Raw genomic sequence first — 16018 nt, 5'->3', positions numbered from 1 at the left:
TCTGAGGCTTAGAAAAGTTGATAAAATGGATTAGAATTGAAGGATAAAAAAGACTTCCAAAAATCCAATCCATTCTAAGGTCCATTACTTTATATATGTTCTCCAAAATTACATGAATAAAGAGGAAAGAAAGGAGGGAAGAAAAAAACTGGCTTCAGTTCAGAATGTCAATTATGTCTTTTTTAAGTCCCCTTTTTACAATGTATTTGACATTTTGAACAGTAGCCAGAAAAGCTATTATAACTATAAAACCTACGCACTGGTATAAATCTCGTTGAGCGATTTAATTAAGGTATTGACATGCCTAATTGATACATGTAAGCCAACACCATTTTCATATCTCATTTCCATATGCTTTCTGCTTTAAGAGAAGTAAGGAGCTGGATCTTAAAAAAAATGAAAAGACTCCCTCCATAAAAATGCTGTAGATTCATCCGCGCCTGACATCCCAGGGGACCACTTCCTGCCACTTTCCTTGATTCAGAGCCAGCTCCTTCTCTAAGTGGCGTTGCTCAGAGGGAAGGTGATGTATACCCAGCTCGAATGCCTGTCAGGCCCTCTTATGATCAATAGGAGAATATTTATATTAATAAAGCACCAAGTTAATTAAATAAAATGGTCCTCTGGGTAAACTTAAGATACTACAGGATGGGCAGGGATCGATATATTCTGCCATTTGAACATTAAGTATGTGCCTTGAAATTTTATGGAGCTTTTAAAAACTCGCCTGGTAATGTAAAAAGTTTGAAACCTCTACAAGTTTTCTCTGCCAAAGCCCTGTGTCTGGCTTCCAGAGCTGAGGGAGACAGGAAGCACGGGACCCGCTAGAGATGGGAGCTTAGGAGAAGCCCTGGCAGCCCCTCCCCTGCTCTGGGTAGCTCCCCTCCTTGGGGAAGGAGGGTTTGTCCCGCAGGACAAGGCTGGGATGGGAGATGGAGCCGGGAACTCAGGGCAGGGTCCAGACAGGGAGGATGACACCTCCTTGCCCTAGAGCAGCCTCCCACACTGGATGCAAGAGAGGCCTCGGACCCCCTCCCATTCTTGGTCTCCTGGTTGTGGGAAAGCCCAAACCCTGGGGTCTTTCGGAGAGCAGCCTGTCTTCCGGCCTCACAAACCCCTGCTGGCCTCCGCCTGATCCTTTTCCTCTTGCTTTTCTCGTCTCTTGTTCTCTCAGCCCGTCTCTTTCATGTGTGTGCGAACCTGTCTCCATCCTGTTTCTCTTAATCTCGTACCCATGCAGCTCTCTTTCTCTGTGTGTCTCTGCCTTTCACGGTCTCTTCTGTGCAGTGACTGTCTCTGTGCATGTGGGTTTCTCTCTGGCTTTCTTTTTTCTTTTGTTTTCTCTAGTTTTATTCTATCTCACGGTGTCAGTCTCTTTCTCCCTGCCTCCCTCTTGGTTTTTGTCTCTCTGCCTGCCAGTCTTTCTCTCTCTCTCCCTCCGTGTCTCTCTCTCTTCCTCTGTGTCTCTCTCTCTTCCCTGTGTCTCTCTCTCTCGTATCTTATCTATCTATCCATCCATCCATCCATCTATCTATCCATCTCTATCCCTCTCTGCTTGTGTTCTCCTGCCCACCAACCATTGACTTCAAAGGAGATCTCTCATTCATGGAGGTAGAACCCATGATAGCCTCCACACCAGCATAACAGAGGCTGCCTCTCTGGTTCCACCCCCTTGATCCTTAAGCAACCGCCTTCACTCTGGGATAGGAAAACGGTCTTGCCTCGAGCAGCCAGCTCCATCTGCACAGGTGACCTTCATTTCCTAAGAGGTGACGTCATACTTGCTGTCCCAAGTCGTCCTCTCCCAGGGACTGTGTCTTCTCACTTACTTCGCTTTGACCTGCAGCACCTAACTCCCTGGGTACATCGTGATCACCGTATTAATGGTGACCCTTCATTGAAATGTAAGCCCCAGGACAGTTTTCACAGGATGGTGAAGAGCCTCTTCTCAGGAGACTAACCGCAGCCGGGAATTTGCTTTAGTAGCAAAGTCAACTGGCCTTCCCACCTTGACTGATCTCAGCCTTTCCTCTGAAGGCTGTTTCCTGCATGGCCCTGGACCCCTTGGAAGCTCACGCAAGTCCCCAGCTTTCTTTGGAAGGTGGAGGACTACTTTGGCTTGTGCTGAGTCTTTGCAGAGGCAGCTGGATCAACAGTCTGCTCTCAGCCCAGAACTGTGTCGTGTTGAGGCTAGTTCCCAGTCTGAACCCTGCCTGGGCTGTGATCTTAGCCTCTCCTCCCTGCTGTACCACCAGCTGCCTTCTGGCTCTCCTTCTTCTTCTTCCTCTTGATGGAAATCTCCTGCCCAGTTCTCCTCTGCACAGCAGAGACTGCACAGCCAACCATATCCAGCCAGCTTCCTAGGGGGGTTACAGAGAGCTGTGCGGCTTTCACCTCTCTTTCTCTCTCTGCCGCCCCACCCTCTCCATCCCCGGGAGAGCCTGGGAGATTCCAAGACATTGAGTCTCCCTGCAGGACCTTTGAAACACAGCTTTGAGTGGAACACAATTATTGCTTCCTTTGATATTAAGCTTGACCTTGAGTTGCTGTTTTACAGTTTTAGAGTTCCTGTGTAATATTTTATGGGACAAAGGAGGCAGGGATTTTCTTGTCTTCAACTCAGAGTGTTTGCAGACTCGAACAGATGCAAGCAGTACTCATAATAATTAGTATTTATTAAGTGCTTATGATAAGCCATGGCAACAAGCAAAGAGCTCTGAACTCATTAGGCATTTTATAATAATCCCCTGACACTTCACTGTCCCCATTTTACAGATGAGGAGACTGAGGCTCAGGGTAATTACTCCTGCAGAGTCACACAGCTAGCAAGAGGCAGAGCTGGAGTTCACACCAAGGTCTTCCAGGCTCCTGAGCCATGTTTTTGATACTGTGCCTCACTGCCTCCTGGGACCTTGACCATATGCAGGACTTCTGGGCTCAGGTATGAAAGGAAAGGAGTTGAGTCGCCAGGAAGAGTGTGGCTCAGGCTGCAATCAATGCACAGTCTCAGAGAGGCCAGGGAGGTGTTTCCCCTTTTTTCCCTCTCCCTCCCCGACCTCTTACCGTGGAGGTCCTGTCCTCTTTGCCTGGGACAGGGGAGTTTATTGTATCTGGCATGAGACTAGTGGCGGCAGTCTCACGTTCGTCACTAATTAATGTCATCTTAGCAGTTTGCTGGGTTCTCCCAGTGCTCACATCCCTTGTCTGGTGCCTTTCAAGCTAAATGGCCAGTAGCAGGTCTGGGATTAAATATTAGTGTTAACTTCAAACTTGGTGTAAATCTATTGAACTGCATCTATTTTTACATAAATAAGCCAGAGAACAGCATCTATTCTCCTTTCGTCAATACCAGGACAGCCACAGGTGTGAGTTATTAGCAATAACTGTAATTGCTTTGAGTGGAATAGTAAATAGCGCAAGGGTCATGATGAGAAATGTCCTTCTATAGTATTAACATAGCCTAATGCCTTAAGCTGCTATATACTTCATCCAACACTGGGCTTCCAGAAGCTGGCTTTGCAACTCAGAGCGCTGAGCTCTTGCTGAATTGCTTTCCTGCTTCGGTGGAAGATAATTTTGAGCCTTTCTGAAACCACATTGATTTTATTGGCAGATGGCCCCTGGGATAGCATCTCACCTTCACTGTAGAGATTTCACTCGTTTGATGGGGTTCTGAAAAGTTACAAGAAAGAACAGGCATATACAAGCCACATTTCCTTGAGCTGCAGCCCTGCATTCCAAATTCCAGCCTCTGGACGGCTGCAGCCCAAAGCAGAGCCCGCTCCTCTGCCCCTGCCGCCTCCCAGGTCTTCAAGAAAACAGGATGGATCGCAGAAGAGTAACCCCAGTGCTGTATCCCCTTAAGTGTGGGAGGGAGGAATTGTTCAGTCCACAAAACGTTAGTCTTAGCATCAGGCACGCACACAGCATCCAGAGGAATGTGCAAAGAACTCTTTCCTCATCATCAAGATGAACATTTAAGGTTACAAAGGGTGGACATTGGAAAGTGGCTTCAACTGCTCCCAAACTACAGTCGCGGCTTGCTCTGGGCTGCCTCTCTCCTTCCCACCCCCGCTTCCTCCTCTCCCACCCCCGACTTGACTTCTGCTAATCCTCAGGCTCCTTGAGGGCTTCCAGATCTTTTAGACAGTTCGGCGGTGAGGAGACTGATCACAGAGCAGATTATCGCAAAGATCATCAAAACGTCCTCACCGCCAGTCATCCCCTTTTGACATCTCCTGCAGCTTGAGGCTCAAAGTGTCTTCTTCGGCAGCCAGAGTTTCATTATCTTATATTATCCTAGTCTCCACGAGTGCCAGAAATCAGAAGCGGGGAGATGAAACATTGTCAGGCACACAGCCCCTTTCTGGGTCGAATCCACTTTCCAAATCTGTTGCACCCTCTCAGGCCAGGTTTAATCTCTATCCCCCAAAACCTAATTATTCATCTGCTTAGCCTACCTTCCCAGTATAATTGCTCATTCCCACGCTTCAGCTCAGCTCACTAAATGCTTCTCAGTTGGAGAATTTATCTGTTGCTCCTTAGAATGCAAGCCTATTCTAGTGGCGTTACTTCACACGCATGATACTCCATCAGGCAGGTGGAGGTGGGAAGGTACAACAAGAGGCCAGAGCTCTTTCTAATCTAAATGGACAAACTGGACTTGGAAAAAAAAATCCTCATAGCTTGAGATTTATTCTCTATCATCCTTGAACCAGGCAACGGCATGAAATCATTTCAACTATTTCTTTTATCCATTCAACAAGTATTTTTTAAGCTATGCGTCAGGCCTCGTGCTTAGCAAAAGTCCCTGACCACATGAAGCTGATAATTTAGTGGGGGGTGGAGAGGGCAGTGGGGAAGACCATGTGACCTGACCAGCTCCACCTCTGGTCAGCGTGTAGGTCAGCAGCAACAAGCAATCTTTCCAGATCCAAACTCACTTTACCTGTGTGCAGGCCCCTCATTTGCCTTGGTAAAGGCAAGTTAAACAGTGCCCTGGGACGGAGTTAAAAAGACCACCCTGGAGAATGATGTGCCATCTCGCTGGAGCTTTCTTTTTCTGGCAAAGTTTAGAAGACATGGTAAGGGGATTGCGTCCATTACAGATGCACTCCCTCCTTTCTGATGCCAACAGAAATGGGCCCAAGCGGTAACTGAAAATATACATTTGGAATCCACAAGAAAAACACGTGTAGAAAGCACGCTAGCTACCCTCTTCATTTTTGCTAATTATTGCACAAGCAGATCTTCACCTATGGGATGCTGTGCCTCAGAACTTCGGCTGTCAGGACACCGTCTGGGAGGCAAATGAGGGTACTCGGGTCAGCAATTAATCACGAAGCAGGCCAAGTGCACACGCTTCATTTCAGAACAATTCCATAAACGCTCCCCCCACCCCCTCACTCGCAAGGTTTCATCTCCTAATTGCAAAGGCTTTTGGGCATGGGAATGTCTTTGTGAAGAAGAGCGGACTCAATTTGGGCCATCTCTCTAAAGAAGACAAGGACGCTTCTCCAATTAATCAGCAAATGCTTGGCTCTAGCGTTTGGCCAAAGGATCGATTTACATAAAGCTACTCCTCAAGATGAATTTGCCTCTCCCTCGACTCCTCCCGCATGCCCCTTGTCCAGCCAGCATTAGACATGCTACTGGATTTCAGATTGACAGTGTCAGCTACGACAATCAAATTAGGGATGAAAGCCTCAGAGGGTTGCCAAGAGAGAGGGACGGAGGGGAAGGAGGGGGTGGGAACAGTATGTCAGCCAGGGAGGAGGAAATGACACCAATCTCTATCTTTTTGAACCGAGTAGACCACTCCTCCCACCCCAACCAAGATTGACAAACCAAAACAAAACGTCCCATTGGGGAAAAAAAAAAGTTGGCAGGGGTCTGTCTCAGGTACTTGATTAGATCCTTACGATCAGATGATTTCCAGCACCAGATTTCTGCACATGACATAAGGATACCTGAATCACAGTTTTACTCCCTGAAGGGTATGTTGGTGATGAACACACAAAGTCAAGTCAGATGCCAGTAGTTGGAATCCTGGTGATGTTTTCTGGACCATTTAGTGTCACAGGGAAGTCAGGACCAGAATAGAAGGCACAATTGGGCTGATAATTAGAACTCCCCAATCCCGTCTTATGTAACTGATTTGTCACTAAATTGTGATAATCCCAGAGATTAGTATACTGTTGAGAAGCTAAGCCTCTGTACCACTGGCTGGAGATGATCAGTCAATTATATATAATGCTATTTCATGAACACAAAGAGCCTTAGTTGGAGCTGCATATGATAATTAAATGCAAAAAGCTTCTATTTGGACTGGAAGTATTGGTTATATCCTGTCAGCCCTAGAAGGGTGATGGTTTGGAAAGACTCAGATTAATTCCTATGGCTAGAAGGAGATTCTTTGCTCCCAGGAGGGATGGCTGAATGACTGGAATATTTCAGTTCATGACTTCCTTCCCCGAATCCAGAAGTTTCTATCTTGACTGGCTCCCTTCCACATTTCCTATTGGTAACCCAAACCCCCCCGCCGTGCCCCCGCCACCTAGCAGTCCTCCACTGGGCTCCTTTAGATTGGCTCCAACATCTAAAACTCTTTCTCTCTCTCGGCAATGTGTGGACACATAGCTACAGCATCCAGCTCCTAGCCTTACCCTAGAACTGCACTGTCTAATACAATAGGCATCAGCCGCATGTGGCCATGGAGCACTTAGAGGATGGCTGGCTCGAATTGAGATGTACATAAAATACACACCAGATTCCGAAGACTTGGTGTGAAAAAAGAATTGTGAAGTCTCTCACTAATATATTTTCATATTGGTTTCGTATTGAAATGATTATATCTTGGGTATGTCAGGTTAAGTTAAATACTTTATTATAATATTCATCTCAACTGTTTCTTCTTATTGTTTTTAATGCAGCTGAGAGAAACATTTTAATTGCATCGGTAGCTCATATGATACTTCCATGGGACCTCACTGTTCTAGAATTAGTGGGTCCTCCCTGGAGGGGTGCTGGCCTCCACACCCTTCAGCCCTTGAAAAGTTTTGTTGGCCAGCACAGAGGGTTATTTGGTTTTGACTTGGGGGAAATTAATTTAAATGGGCCCTGCATTCCCCTAGCTCACCCCCTCACGATTATTATTGTCCACATTCAGCCTGCTTTACTCATTTGCTTTAACCTGCGAAACCCTAATACATTTGAGTCTGTGGTCTCTGGAACGTCTGCCCAGAAAGGGTGCCCACACTAATAACTACTCAGATAGTAAACCAATAACCCTCACTCCATTTGCAGCCTTTTGTAACAGCTCGTAGCCCTCAGCCCCTCAGAGGATCCTTAAGTTCCACTGTGCTTGAACACCAGGTCTTCATCTGCAGTCATGGCTCTAGATCTGCCGCTCAGCCTGGCTGCGTCGTTCGGCTCACCACCTGCCCTCCAGTGATTTCTCCCCTAGATCGCAGCCCTCCTAGAAAACTGTAGGAAATCACTTGTCTGTGAGGCCCCGCCAGGAATGTCGTCATCTCAGTCAAGCAGAGTCTTACCTGTGCGTTTGGGAGGGACAAAGTGCTTGGTTTGCCCCTGCCATATCGCTGGGATCCCAGGGAGGGGTGTAACCACCCATGAACTCTTAGTTCTTCCTAGGTCAGCCTCCAAACTGGACCCCTGAGTGGCTTTCTAAAATATAGATTAGATGTTGTCACTCTGCCTGTCTCGGCCTCCCCCTGTAAGGAGACCCTATCCATCCATCATCTATCTATCTATCTATCTATCTACCTACCTACCTACCTACCTACCTATCCATCCATCCATCCATCCATCCATCCATCCATCCATCCACCCACCCACCCACCTACCTACCCATCCATCTATTTATCTATCTACCTACCTACCTACCTACCTATCTATCCCATGGGCATTTCGCCCAACACCAGCAGGGTCACACCTGAGACACAGGAGGCCTTTGCATCTTGGACCCAAGCAGACTAAATACATAAAGAAGTAGGATGCTATGTTTGTTAACCTCATGCTAATGAAATGAAGATAGTGATTTGCATTTATATCCTGCGTTCAAATATAGAAAGCACTTGCTTGTCCATTATCTATAATGCTTATCCTAATATCACAGAAGTACAAGTTGAGGCTTAGAGAATTGTATTAATGCTCGTAAAGACACGCAGCTAGAACATGAACTTAACACCTAATCACATACACTAATCGTTCTACCCATGTTCTCAAACTTGCCCAAAGTGTCCAGAACTTATTCCCAGGGTTTCTGATTCAGTAGGTCTGGGATGGGTCCTAGGAATCGGCATTAAAATTTTTTTATTATGGAAAATTTCACTCTTGTGTAAAAGTCAAGCACAGATTATAAATGTACCCCCTTTTTACCCATCACTCAGCTCTAATAAGTATCAACTCATGGCCAATCTTGTTTCATCTATACTTCTACCCAGTTCTCCCTCTTCTATATTATTTTGAAGAAAAATCCAGACATCATTTCATCCTTAATTATTTCAGTATGTATCTCTCAAAGATAAGGACATAAATGAAAAGAACAATAATAACATAGCAAACATATCAAAATACAATACCATGATCATATCTAAATTATTTTAAAAACCAGGGATCTGTATTTTTTTCAAAGCATCATCAGTAAATTCTGATCAGGTAGATGGTGAGCCCCACTGTGAGAACAGCTGCCCTGTGCCATGCCGACTCTTAATAACATTTTCAAACTGTCCTGATTTTTATCAAACTGCCCACTTTAAAAGACAAATCCATGGACTTTCCTGGGGGCACAGTGGTTAAGAATCCACCTGCCAATGCAGAGGACACAGGTTCGAACCCTGGCCCAGGAAGATCCCACATGCCGCGGAGCAACTAAGCCCATGTGCCACAACTACCGAGCCTGTGCTCTAGAGCCCGCACGCCACAACTACTGAAGCCTGTGCGCCATAACTACTGAAGGCTGCACGCCTAGAGCCCGTGCTCCGCAACAAGAGAAGCCACCTCAGTGAGAAGCCCGCGCACTGCAACAAAGAGTAGCCCCCGCTCACGGCAACTAGAGAAAGCCCGCGCACAGCAACGGAGACCCAATGCAGCCATAGATAGATAGATAGATAGATAGATAGATAGATAGATAAAATCCAGAATACTTGATGAAACAAATCTGCATCTCTGCAAGTCCCAGTGATTCAGATTGGCATCCTTCCCTTTCCCTGCCTCCTAAAAACCAAAAAAGATTTTAGACTTCGAGTAAAACAAAACTGTGAATTATTTTCCTTGGTGGTTAGGAACAATCTTGCAGTGTGAATTTAGATACAGGCTTCCTTCTTGTTGAAAAGGAAAAAACAGTGAAACTTCAGCTCCTATTTTTTGAGGTGTCTAGATGTTTATGTTCATATAAAGGAGTCTGTTTATTTGTATCTGGGGTCAATGAGATGCAAGTTCCAGGAGGACAGAAACTTGGTTCTGTTCACTTCTGTGTCTCAGTAGTGTAGCACGTAGTAGGTGCTCAATTCATTTTTTTGTTGAGTGAAGTAAGAATCTGAACTGGCATTTAATCCACCAGTATTAAACGCCTGAACGCTATGACTAGGACTTTTCTAATGAGCTTATCAAAGAAGGCACAGTGGAAGGAGCTCTTATTGAAATGTTTCATTCAGTAACTTTTTCACATCGAAGGAGCAGGCAGTGTCAACTCTTGCTGCAGTGAAATATTAGAAACCCAGCTGGAGCAGTGGGAAATCATTGTTTTCGTCCCCCATTGATACTTTGGAGTCTCTGGGTCTCTGAGATAGGTGGCATTTCTTCCAGGAAATGATTCAGGTACTCCACTGTAATCTCCCTCAGACAAAGGATGCTATTAACCGGACACTCAGCTGGAGGTACCAGGGCTTCCTAGCTGGGACATATGTTTGGGGCTCATTTGGTTTTGACAGTGACCCAACTGCAAACATATAATCTTGCTTATTAAGATAAATTGCCTGCACAAGAGATTTGCCTTTTAAGATAAATCCTCCCTGAAGCCCACATTGTCAAATCCCCAGGGAATAATTTTTCCTGCATATCTGTCCCTCCTGCTGTATAAAATAAAGTAAGCAAAACAATATCTTTCTCTTTGGTTCCTAGAGCAGAGTGATGTGTCATAGTTACCATATTTGAGGAGTTGGGGGTAGGGGAGCAAGGTTCAGCTTTGTATAGGATGGTAGCATTGAGAGTCCAAGAAATTTTAGATTCGTAGATTATCCATCAGAAATGAAATGAGTTTGGATTGATACCTACTGCACCAGTGGGCGGTTTCTTCCTACTAGGCAGTGAGGGACTAGGAAAGTAATTTTAATACATACTCAGGCCAAAGAGAATCAGAATCGCAATTCACTGCCCTGATCCCAAAGCCTATAAAGGATTCTAAATATAAATGCTTTTAGATCATCCCCTCTTTTCGTTTGGCTAATCAAGAGTTGATGGATTTTTTCTTTTTAATGTTACTAAAAAGGCACTTGATTGGTCTTAGTGCAAAAGGTTTGGGGAGGTAGATAAAGAAGGTACCAGATTGGATTGCTCCAGTTTTCTTTGCTCAATTGCTTCCCACCCCCTACTATGCATGGCCTCTTGATCCTTGATCCTGGATATGTCATCTTTCAGGGGTGATTTTTTTGAATCTTCTGAGATTAACGATTTTTTTAAAAAATCTTTCCTGATTTAAGAAAACTGACCTTGAAGCCTTCTTATGAAATGCTTTAGTTTGGATCCCTTGGGTTCCCTTTGCTGACATTGGCCCCCATCTCCTGATTCTTTGGACTTTGCTGCTGAAAGTCATGGCTGGAAATTCTTGAGCAACCTGTCCTTGAGTTGCTAGAGTCACTTCATCCAGCCTTATGGAGAACAGGCAGAGGCAGGGAATTTCCATTTCTCCTGGGTGGTCTAACCAAAGACTGTCTGATGCTGGGCTACAAAGACCCAGATCCCTTGGTTAGAGACAGGAGCTCCCAGGGTTTGGGGCTAAGACCAGCACTTTACCTAATTGTCCTTTATTTCCTTCTCCATCCTATTTCCTCCATCCCTTACTTGCCTCTCCCAGGAGTACTTTGTGAATCCATCACTTGGCCAAGCATCTGCATCTGAGCGAGCCCAACCTAAGACAGAACTTTACTCCTGAATCAAGCTCTCCTGTTTTATCCAAAAGAATCTAGAGTCAAATACGGATACTCGTATCTAGATGATAGATGAGAGGAAGTTTAACCTCCCTCAGACTTTATGGAAAAGAATATTAGCAATGTTTATATGTTCTATTCTTTGCAGAGTTGTAGGCATATGTCCTGAGGATAGTGAAAAGGGACATTTTCAGCGATGCAAATCCAGGGCTAAATGGAGGGAAAGTCCAAGAAATACATGCAGCCTTTCACTGAATGCCTCCAGGGTTCCAGGTTCTGTGCAAAGTATACACATACCAATTCATTTCATCCTCAGTATTAATCTACAAGAGATCAGTAAAATTAATAGCCTCACTGTAAAGATGGAGAACCTGAGTCACAGAGCATTTCAGTAGTTTGTGTGATCATACAGCTAATAAGTGGCTCTATCCACTTCCCACACAAGAATTCCCCAATTCTTGAGGAGCTTCCAAGTCCCATTCTGTACCTTCGGAATAATTCGACATGGACCTCTAGGGGCCATAAACTGCCATTTAACACAGACAGGACTTTCTGGTAGCATGAAGGTGACTGAGACAAACACATTGTCCCCACCAGAGCAAAAAGGAGAGCATTTTCCTGCTTCTTGCCTTGCCTGGTAAACATGGGGAGGTAGGGGTGGGGTGAAGGTTGGGACTGTCATTCACTGTTGCTCTGAGAACAAAGCATGACTGACATTGCAGGGAGAGCCCCGGGAAGCATTTCAAAAGCTCCACTGGAACTAGACAACCTTTCAATCCATTTATCAAAGCGTCTGCAGTCCCTGTTTCAAGGTAGATGAAGCAATAATAAATTTGCGAAGAAAGTTAATCTGTGTCCAAAGCATTTTAGTAAATTAAAAAGGGGGGGATGTTGGCTGGAAGGGGGATATATTGGTTCTTGCCAACTCCTGTTTGACTTACTGTCTCCTTAATAAGTTCTCTCTGGTCTGATGTTTTTGGATGGAATAATCAGCCGGTTAATCATTTTCCAGAAGCAGGAAAATGCACTTTAGCTAATGCAGTTCGCCTCTCTTTCAGAATCCTAATTATTTAAAAAGGCATCCCAATCAGGAACCCCACTTCCCAACCAAGAAAGCCTTTCCCACCAGCCATCTTCCTTTATTTCCCCAGAAAATCCCAGCTCACCATTCTTTCTCTCACCCTACTCCAAACTCATCCCGTTCATCTAAGGTTAAAAAAAAAAAAAAAAGCAAGTTCCCTTTCCCTGGTCACTTCTGAGCATTTTCCCACAGGAAGAGGGAGGCACTAAACCCCCAACAAGCAATTGGCCGGAACTAGGCTCTTGGGCACTACGGATAGATTTTGTTATTTTTATTTAAGTGTCAGCCGAAAATGGTGGCTCTTGTCTCTCTCAAGGATAGTACTTAACAATAGCTCCATGCTCTGGCATCACGCTGAGATAAACACACTATTAGGAATCCTCACAAAGGCCCCGAGATAATTGTGAAGGGACAGTTACCGAAAATGAAGCACCCAGCCCTGAACCCTCCTCCACGCCCCATCAGTAACACCGTTAAAGCTGTCAGTTTGTCAGCCCACTGGAGGTATTTATGAAATCAATATACAATCCTGCAGATGGATGGCAGCGGTATTGTTAGCCAGAGAAGAGAGGCTCAATGGAAAATAAAATTAATAAAATTTACAAGCAGATTGTCATGGGGAGCAGATAAATTCCCTACAATCTACGGTTTTGCTCAATTGCGGCAGGAGGAAAGCCATGGCAGGGAGACGGAAAGAGCTGTGCTTTAAACGAGGCTCCTGAAAGTAGGAGCAAGACTGGGTATATTTACAGCGAGAAAATAGTGAACGGAAACCCAAGTGGCCGTCCCATCCAAGTGCAGGATTTTGTCTGTGTGACCGCTTTCGTGGGAGATTGCCCAGCAACTCCATCAGATTTTTCTGCTTAAATACGGCTGTCCTTTCTTCATCCCGCTGTACTGCAAACCAGAACGCTCATACAATTGCTATTCTTTCAGTATACCAGGGTGCCTTAAACTCAAAGGGTTAATGCATAATTGGGATATGTACCCCTTCATCTGGCTTCCAAGCGTTTTTAGAGCTGATCGTTCTAAACCTCTCTCCTGTTTCCTCCACCTGCCCCTGATTTTGCTCATTAGCCGTTTGCCAAAAGTGTGGCCTGAGCTGTTTCCCAGAGCGGCCAAAACTAGCAGCCGAGACTGGGAGGCTAGCGGACAGGGGCTTGCTGTCCCGGAGACCAGCCTTCACTTGACAGAAAAGACTGGGCCCATTGTGGCTGCCGGAGCCTTGGGTATAGCCCGGATGCCTGGTGGAAATTGCATTAGTCAGATGACAGGACCTGGGCCCCCTTCTCTTGGAGGCTGATGGAGAGCAGAGGAGTGGCCTTGGTGACACTGCCTGACCTCTACTGTCATCGTGGGCTTTGTTCAGCGCCCCGACTCCAGGCTGGAGCCCTGCTCATTGAATCAGGCCCAGCCAGGGGAGCCTGCAGTGGGGGTCCCTGTGCATCTGAATTTACTTATATCAGTCGCAGGCAGAGGAAACTGGATTTGAGATGGGGAGCATCCTGTTATTCTGCCCCAGAATTTCTCTCTGTATTCATCTCTGCACCCTACCCCAACTCTGAGCCTTGCCTTGGTATCTAACAGTGGCCCCAGACAATCCCCACGTGTCTTGAGTTTTAGCCCGCCACTCAGAGTGTGCCCGCTCAGCTCAGCCGATGAGAGCAGAAAAATGGACGCCTCTCTTCTGCTTCCTATGTTTCCTCCTGCTCCCTGGCAAAATGGTGATTCAGAGGGCCCAGGTTTTAGTGGAGGATGGTCGTCTGACCTCTCTTTCCAAATATATTTGGAGTCATCTATAGCTTTTGATTAGGTGCCCGTGGAAAATCAGTGTGGGAGTGTCCATCTGTCTCTAGGACAACATGGCAATTTAAGACGTGTTTACCCTGTGACCCAGAACATTCTCCTTATAGGACTTTATACCAAGGAAGTAGCTCTACAAGTGTCCTCAAAATGTGTGGGTAGGAAAATTCATCCTGGTGTTTCCTTAAATGGCAAGTAAATAAATACCTAGCAACGTGGGATCATATAGCCATCTATAGAATTGGATGATACACAGCCATTAAAAATGTTGGCATACATGTACTGTTAATGACAGGAACAGATGTTCTCAATATAGTATGCGAAAAAAGAGGTTAAAACAGACTACATACTATGAGATCATATTGGTAAAATTTATATATATATTACTCCTAATTGGTAACAGTGGTTGTGTCTGGGTAGGTAATTTTTTACCTTAATATCTGAAGGTTTTTGTGTTCTTTTCAAAATAATGGATATATATATATATCTATATGATTGATACACATATATATGCTTGATTACTCACTAAGACCCCAAGCAAGCTTGGGGTATGAATGAAAACAAGTGCATGTGTTTGGTCCAGCAAAAAATAACACCAGAAAACAAAATGAAAAAAAAAAAAATTCATGTGTCTTAGGAAAGGATATTGAGGCTTTGGGGATTCTTAAAGGGGACCCTGGTACAAGACTTGGGTTTGAGCCAGCTTCAGGACCTGACACTTTGTCCCTTCCCCTCCCTGCTCAGAGCAACATGTTAGCATTGCTAAATGCTACATGAGGTGCAGTGGGACCCCCATTTTGGGTGGGTTTGTGGAAATGCAATTTGGATCCATCATGCCTGTCACTAACACGATCCAGGTGGCCCCCAGGGGTCTCTCTGGGGCTCTAGAAAAGCAGAGAGGGTCATCCCCCATCAGAAAGTCAGGATGGCCAGGCTCCATTCCAATCTCAGATGACAAAGGCAGAGAGAGTCCCTGAGAAGATGGGAGATTGAGTGGTGTTGACCCTGCCGTGGGGGAGGGATGCTGTGCCGGAGGCGGAGGAAGGGGTCATCTCTGGGAGGTGGCAGAACAAGAGAATTGGGTGTAGTGTGTGTGCAACAAATAACCCAGCACTTGGCTCGTGGCCTGGAGGTGTGAGACCACCCACAGAGCCCGCCCTGGAGGCGAGCCGCTGGCCTGGTAACCATTTCAGCAAGGCCATCGCTAGAAGAGCAACGTGAAGGCTTGTAGCAGCCTGGGGCCTGAGACTAAACAGTCCCCCAAACACTCCTGACCGCAGAGGCAGCCTCCAGAGGGGTTTTGTTATCATAATGAGATGCAGATAAAGCCGGGCCTGGGTCCTTAATGCCTGTGCCTCTTCTCTTCTTGTTTAGAGATCTGAGCGAAAACCAGATCCTGGGGATCCCGAGGAAGGCGTTCCGAGGCATCGCAGACGTGAAGAACCTGTAAGTGATGTTTTTGTTGCTTCGCTGCAGATGTGGTTCTCTGGCCAGAGCAGGGCTGAGGGACACGGGACAGGGAGGTGGTATCCCCGTGCCTTGTGCCCTCAGTCCAGGCGCCTTTGAGACAGATTGAGGGGTGTGCTTAAGTGGTTTCCAGGGAACACACGTCGAACACCACGGCAGCTCCAGGGAGTCTTGTTCTTCTCTGGAGATTTGTCCCCAGGTATGAACATAGAGTCCCAGACCTGAGTCACAGCCTCGCTGCACTCTGTGGGCCTGGGGCTCAACTCAGCTTCTCCCAAGGTCATTACCTTCTATAAAATGGGGATGATAGCCTGGTGGGGTATTGATGCAAACGAGAAAATGTTTTTAACGCTTAGTGCCTCGTACATAGTAAGTGTTCTGTAAATGGGAGACAAAGATGCTGAAGATCATGATGGTGAAGATCTCACTGTTAGTAATAGGATCTTATGAGGGAGCGTCAGGACTTGTGTCCCAGGATCATGGGGAGACATAGCCAGAT

The 16018-nt window shown here is 45.9% G+C and overlaps 1 protein-coding gene across 4 annotated transcripts in view; it reads left to right on the top strand.

Moving 5' to 3' along the window:
• Positions 1-16018, top strand: part of SLIT3 (slit guidance ligand 3) — a 617656-nt gene that overhangs the window by 389114 nt on the left and 212524 nt on the right. For all 4 annotated transcript variants that reach the window (XM_061189924.1, XM_061189921.1, XM_061189922.1 and 1 more), the window contains exon 5: positions 15427-15498. In XM_061189924.1, coding sequence (XP_061045907.1) covers positions 15427-15498 — 72 coding nt within the window. The remainder of the gene's footprint in view (positions 1-15426; positions 15499-16018) is intronic.

Source organism: Eubalaena glacialis, chromosome 4 (genome assembly GCF_028564815.1).
Source record: "Eubalaena glacialis isolate mEubGla1 chromosome 4, mEubGla1.1.hap2.+ XY, whole genome shotgun sequence".
In the NCBI taxonomy this organism is placed as follows: domain Eukaryota; kingdom Metazoa; phylum Chordata; class Mammalia; order Artiodactyla; family Balaenidae; genus Eubalaena; species Eubalaena glacialis.
Note: the sequence above shows the minus strand (reverse complement) of the source record. Positions and strands in the feature narration are given on the sequence as shown.